Below are 6,601 nucleotides of genomic sequence, written 5' to 3'. Positions count from 1 at the left end.
TATTTTTGGACACAAAGATTGAAAAATATGTAGAAAATAGATCAAATGGATTGATGAAAATTATTTAAATATTAATATAGAGAGAGAGAATATACTGAAAAAAAAAAAAATGAGACATTTGTAATGAAAGATTCTTTTATGAAAAATGAAATATTTGTAGGAGGATAATAATTGCACTTCAAATAGGGTCGTAGTCGAAACAAAGTGATTAAGTTGTCGCTTAGTTGAATAATTATAGCATAATTATGCTACGATTTTTAGAAGGATTTCATGATATTGGAGTGTGTGTGAATAAGTAGATTTGTTCATACGTATAAGTCATGTTTAATTTTATGCGATAGTAAAAATATTAGATATTTCATCAAATTAATGTAACATTGATTACATCCCAATATTCGTTCTCTCGCACATGGTCATAATTGTTTGCGATTCTAAAAACGGAAAGCGTACGTAAAAAACAATAATAAATTGTGTTAAGTATAATCTTAAACAAAAATTAGTTCATGTAACATATCACCAAAAAACTTAAAGACTACCGCAGAAAAAAGAAACAAAAAAGAATGATAAAAATAAAATTAAAGACTAGCAATGGAAGTCGAGCATTTGGATAAAAAATTTATATTCACGAGAACATAAATTTTGTTAGCCAGAGACAAAATATTCTTACTAAAGAATCCCACTTTCTATTTTATTTTCATCATGTTCTCAATCTATCTCTTTCCTTCACAATTTCCACTTTACAGAAAATCTAGTACTGTTCTTTGAATAAAATAAACAATTTGTATAGTGAAACGTGAAAATGAGAAATCATTATTTATCTTTTTCTTAAAAAAAATCTAACGAGGATGTGCTTACTTAATTTGTAGGCTAATCCATTGTTTTACTCTCTTGTGATAGTTCCTAACATTTGAGTTAATTTTGAAGATCTTCGTTCAAATTGAAATACATAAACATAAAAATACTCAATCTTGTATTTTATTTATGGGGCAATTGCCCATAAAGTACTAAACTTTCATCTAATGATCTAATTTTGCACATAAACTTTGAACAGTGGCGCGATAACTACTAAGCTTTTGATTTTATCTGATTTTGCTACTAATCCAAATTCCTGCCAAATGCCAAGCTAATATATAATATGGCGTGCCAATTTTGACGTGGCGGATTTATTCTTGCGTGACAATTAGTTGGCAAAATAATATTTTTTTATTTAATTTCTTATCAATAAAAAAAGAACACAAAGCAAATAATTCAAATAGTCAATAATTTAATATATCAAATCCAATAATAGTATTTTTTTAGTTGAATTAATTAATTGAATAAATTTAATAATAGTAAGGAGATTCTTCGAATTTAGGTGTGTCAGTCAAAGAACATTTTAATTATCAATAACTTAATATATAAAAAATTTATTTAGCTAAGTAATAAAGTTTATTAAATTTTCATTATCTAAAGATTAATTTTTTTATAAACTATATATATTTATACTATGTGAATGACTTCTATTTTATATATTGGAGTAATCAGATGTGTAATAGTGAACTAGAAAAAAATTGATTTAAACTTGAGAATTAAAAAAATACTAGTATTATTTGATTTGATATATTAAGTTATTGACAATTTGAGTTATTTGTTTTGTGTTCTTTTTTTATATATATAAATAAGAAATTAACAATAGATACGTTACGTCAAATATTGGCACGTCATATTAGCCTGATATTTGACCGGAATTTGGATTAGTAGCAAAATCAGATAAAATCTAAAGTTTAGTCATTATCACGCTACAGTTCAAAGTTTGTGTGCAAAATCAGAATTGGACGAAAGTTCAGTATTTTATGGGCAATTAACCCTTTATTTATCATAAAAAATAAAGCTCTTAATATAAACATGGACTCAGATTTGGTAGAAGCAGAGTTATCAAATTCTCATGCAAACTGAACTAGTCCGAACAATATTTGACATCTCTAGAAAGAAAATATATACTAATATGAAAATTTTGGGTATGACGAGTTGTTACATGCTAAACGAAACCAGAAGGTGAAATTTATTTGGTTAGGCATTCTTGTTTACTCATTCTCTGTGAAGTTAAGCCCATAACTACTAAGATCACTCTTCAAAAGAATTGGTTAAGGTTTTTTTGGAGAGATTTGAATTGGTTAAGTTAAAATGCATTAGTAATATTTCAAAAAATCGACAGACCTGTATCAGATATTCCTCTAACCTTTCACGCACAATCAGAAGCATGTATTACTCATCCAAGCATTGAGTCAATTCGTTCGACAGAAGCCGAACCAGTCGTTTTTCGAGCCTTTTAGCTCCCAGGCCGGGCTTCAGAACATCGGCATCGCCCCAAATGCTGCATTTATGGTCACCAGAGTCACCTAAACACCAGCCACCGGGCACGGGTTTGTTGGGATCACGCTGCAGGAGTTCCCGATCTATATGGTCCAAAACAGGGTCGTTCTCAGGAAATGCTGAGGCGAAGGCTGCTCCACTATGGACCAGTTCGTGGAAGTCGCTGGAGTTGAGCAGACGGGCCTGCTGCTGACTGGAGTCGAGAGAAGAGTACTGCAAGCTGTGGTTGATTGTAGTCCGGTTGAATCGATGGGAGTTACATAGGAGGGTTGGAAAGTAGACGGAAGTTGATGCCCGTGTGTTGGAGAGGTACATCAGCAGAGTTCTTGGTAGGTTGTCTGTCCCCAAGATGAAGAACTCGACAAACTTCCGACTCAATAGAGCCATCGATGAACCTACTAGATGAACAAACATCAGATGAAATGCACTAAAAGTAGGGCCCTGGGTATATATTTTGACGCTAACAAAAACTTGTAAGACGGGCTGACAGATCAAAGATACCTTAGACACGTCAGTTATCTGGATTTAAATCCATATCCAATGGTATTTGTAATTTCAAAGGTGTTTGATACTATTTCGATACGGGTCCTCACTCGTCTTACACATTTTGATCCGTCAGACAGTCTTATACAAGGCTCCATCTTTTACATTTTTAACGTCTCTTTCTTCATTTGTGTCTTGTTCTTACCAAACAAAACGACTAGAATTTAAGAGAAATGGAGTCATGTACTTGTACAGACCTGTGAATAAACGATACGCATCTGGGAGTGGTCTCTTTTGAGTTGCAAAAAACATCTCGCTGTTGTCAGTAAGGTAGAGTGCAGGATCAACTATTATCGGCTTCAATTTCCTCGATCTAAGAAGAAAGTATACGATCAGAAACATCAATAAGAATCCCTACGGAAAATTAATGCTTAGAATCAAATATCAAGAAAGCTAGGAATCGAAATGAAGAAAACTTACTCCCTCCAGCCGATATAGCTTGTATGATTCACAAAATTAAGATTCCTAGGTAGATACGACAATATGTGCAGAAGATCTGCAGTCAAAATTTCCACATCATAATTTGCTAATATTCACATATTAGAACAAGAAAGCTAAGATATTAAAAAAAATATGAAGATCATAGACCAGGAAGAATAAGCAAATCCTCTGCCAACCTAGCAACAACGACATGCGGGCAAGATTGTGAATGACACACCTACAAACTTTGTATGACTTCTATGGTTGTCTGACTAGTATCCAAAAGTCCGAAACTTAATATCTCAGATAGTGAAGTTGTCCCAACGAGTAGAAGCAGATATATAAGTAAGCCTTTGTTAAAACTAATGTTCAGTAGCAAGAGTATTAGAAAACAAAAAAATAGACAACTTATGAAGCAAAAAGGCACTATCCAAATCATACTGCAATGTTGGCACAAACATCTTAATTCAACAAAATCTGAATCACATTTGGTTCATGCACACATTCGAGTACACAAAATATGTACATGAAACTAATGTATTTTACTTACAAAGATGTAACTGGGGTGGGGGGAGCCATCTTAATTCCATACAATTTTGTCTGCAACTCACAAAATATATATATACGACACAACAAGAGCTAAAACATCTTATTGAACTCAAATACCAACTACAACAAACTTCAGTTATAACACTCACATTTGCATTTGTGACACACAAAAGAAGTATATGGTAGTTAAGTTACATCATATTTGTCTAGCAGAAAAATTGGCGTTCCAATTTCCAATTATATGCAAAATGAAATAATCATGTGAACTGAATACATGTTAAGCACATAGATGCAACAATGCAAGCGTATATCCATCAAACGCTCAAGAACACACAAAACAACCACTAGCCGAAGCAGCTTTGAGAATGCAGAAAAATCTATAATCCCCAAAAATACCAAGCTTGATGAAGTAATTAAGAACCAACCAAGCGAAGAAAAACATACATTGAGCTTACAAGAACCATATTAGTGAAGTCACAAGCAACAAACACATCAACTAACTTTACTCAAATCACTCAGACTAACATAACACACACGCACACAAAAGACACAACAAGGATATAAAGCTACAATTTTGATTGCCAAATGCCAAGTAACTATAAATTGCAAAAGCTCAAGAAGCATATCAAGTATCAACCATAAACAAAGAGCTAAGAGAGGCCAAAGCAACTTGAAGAATGTAGCGAAATCTATAGGCCTCGGAAAACCAAATGAATGAAGCAATCACACTACTAATAAAACCAAAAGTTGATGAAATTAAGACCAATTTAGGTACCATCTTGAGTGACAAGCGGGTAATCAGCAGCAGAGAGATTGATAAACCAATCCCAATTGGGCGACAAACGGAGCAAAACGGAGGCGCCGTGAAGCGTGGAGGAGAGCGCCGACGGGCCATTGGAGAAGACATAATCGGCCTTGCCAATAACATGGACGTTTTGCGCAGCCCTGAAAAGGGGCACCGATTGGACGGTGACAGCCAATGCGTCACGGTCGGTCTGGCTAGCAGAGCGGTCGAGGTGGAGGAGATACTGGTTTCTGGGGTGGTACACCGAGTGGAGGAGGCGGAGGACCCGACCCGAATCGTTGGCGGATCCGGATATGAGGTAGGCTAATGTGGGCGGGGGCGGGGCGGGGGCGGTTTGATTGTCGTGGAGGAGGAGGCGGTGGCGGTTGGGGAAGAGCGAGGGATGGGGTTGGGAGAGGGGCTGGGGGCGGGTGGGGGCCGTCGTGAGGGAGAGGACCAGCAGGATGGAGAAGAGGGTTGTGCTGACCAAGACGCAGAGGGAAGGAATGGCTGCGGCGGCGGAGGGTGGCGGTGGTTGGTGGTGGTGCATTGCCACAATCCTTTGCTTCCAAATTGGGGGAATCTTGATCTGGAAGAGTGTGGGGTTTGAGATTCCGATTCTTCCTATCACTTTAATTACAGGAGTTGGTGGTTGGGGCTAATCAATCTACTGAGAATCCCCATTTTCCGATCATCTTCTTCTATCAAATGCTAAGTAATATACTCAGCAGCTAATCAACTCGGCTACTATACTTTTAGTACTGCTAAATATAAGTGAAGTTATGCTTGCATTTAAGAATTTTCAACCATTTACGAAATTGCTTGATAAATAAAGGAATATCTCCTTCTAGTCAAATTTTGGTCAAATGCTATAACGATGGGGTAATATCGGATTTTTAAATTAAAATCTCGGGTCAAAAAAAAAAAAAACTCATATTACGCGGGACGAAGGGAGTAGAACAAACTGCACTCGAAAATTTTCGTATAATCGGCATAAATATTTAAAGCATATGTAACAGGGCTCACGGAGTTGACGTGAGCCCTACACCGCTGCCGGAGGGACGCCAAGACTCGCAGGTTCGACTTCGGTGCGGAGGAGAAGAAAGAAAAGACCGTGGTGTGGATGCACCAATCAAAAGCAAAAAAAAAAATGTTTTTCTTTAATTGTGAAAGAGTTATTTCGCTTTCAATTGAAATTATATTTTGTTTTTATTTTAATTGTTAATATTTTATATAAATACTCCTTCATTCAATAATTTACACCACATTTCATTTATTTTTATCTTCCTTTATTTTTTCTTCTTCAAAAAAATGTCTTTTTATTTTAATTTTTCTTCAAATTCTTTTTGTCCAACCGCAATTTAAGGAATGTAATGTTTAAAAATTATTATACTATTTTTTAAATTATTGCATTTTTTAAAATAATGTAATGTTGAATTTAAATTTTAAAATGTATCTAAGACAACGATAAAATAAAAATTAAATTTAAAGAGAAAGTAGAGAGCCCTACACTCCTAGTGCCCCATTGTGGCGAAGTGGTTCTTAAGTGGTAAGGATCACTTAAAAGTCTCTGGCTCACTACTATGAATGCTTTTAGTACTGTAGAATTCTACGACCATAATATTTGATGATAAATTTGTTATAATTTTCTTTTCGGTCCATCCAAGAAAAATTTATCATTTTTAATTATAATAGTAAGATCCTCATAGCTTCACTTACATTTGCAGTGGAACTTTTACTTCACTCATAATTTCAAACATTTTATTGAAATTTGTGACATTTATAATATGATAATTTTTGTATGGATGGATAATAAAAGTACATGTTTATCCACAATAAATAGGGAAAATACACGCTCAGGGTTATTTGGTCGAGTGTTATGTGTGGACTTGGGTCTTCATCAAAGAGAAAATAGACAATGGAGGCGGATGGCACTAATGGGTTTGTTTTATT

The 6,601-nt window shown here is 35.0% G+C and overlaps 1 protein-coding gene across 2 annotated transcripts; it reads right to left on the bottom strand.

Moving 5' to 3' along the window:
• Positions 1–2,149: 2,149 nt before the first annotated feature.
• Positions 2,150–5,778, bottom strand: LOC131001260 (beta-glucuronosyltransferase GlcAT14A). Of its 2 annotated transcripts, none has more exons than XM_057927598.1 (4): positions 4,640–5,778; positions 3,316–3,391; positions 3,093–3,208; positions 2,150–2,750 (listed from the first exon to the last, which is right to left on the bottom strand). In XM_057927598.1, the coding sequence occupies exons 1-4, from the start codon at positions 5,196–5,198 to the stop codon at positions 2,245–2,247; spliced, it is 1,257 nt and encodes a 418-aa protein (XP_057783581.1). In that variant the 5' UTR covers positions 5,199–5,778; the 3' UTR covers positions 2,150–2,244. The 2 variants fall into 2 exon arrangements, with proteins under 2 accessions (XP_057783581.1, XP_057783582.1); XM_057927599.1 differs by having other exon boundaries at positions 2,150–2,747.
• Positions 5,779–6,601: the final 823 nt, after the last annotated feature.

The sequence above is a fragment of the Salvia miltiorrhiza genome, chromosome 8 (genome assembly GCF_028751815.1).
Source record: "Salvia miltiorrhiza cultivar Shanhuang (shh) chromosome 8, IMPLAD_Smil_shh, whole genome shotgun sequence".
Classification (NCBI taxonomy): Eukaryota; Viridiplantae; Streptophyta; class Magnoliopsida; order Lamiales; family Lamiaceae; genus Salvia; species Salvia miltiorrhiza.
The sequence above is the reverse complement of the archived record's forward strand: the minus strand, read 5'-3'. Positions and strand labels throughout refer to the sequence as shown.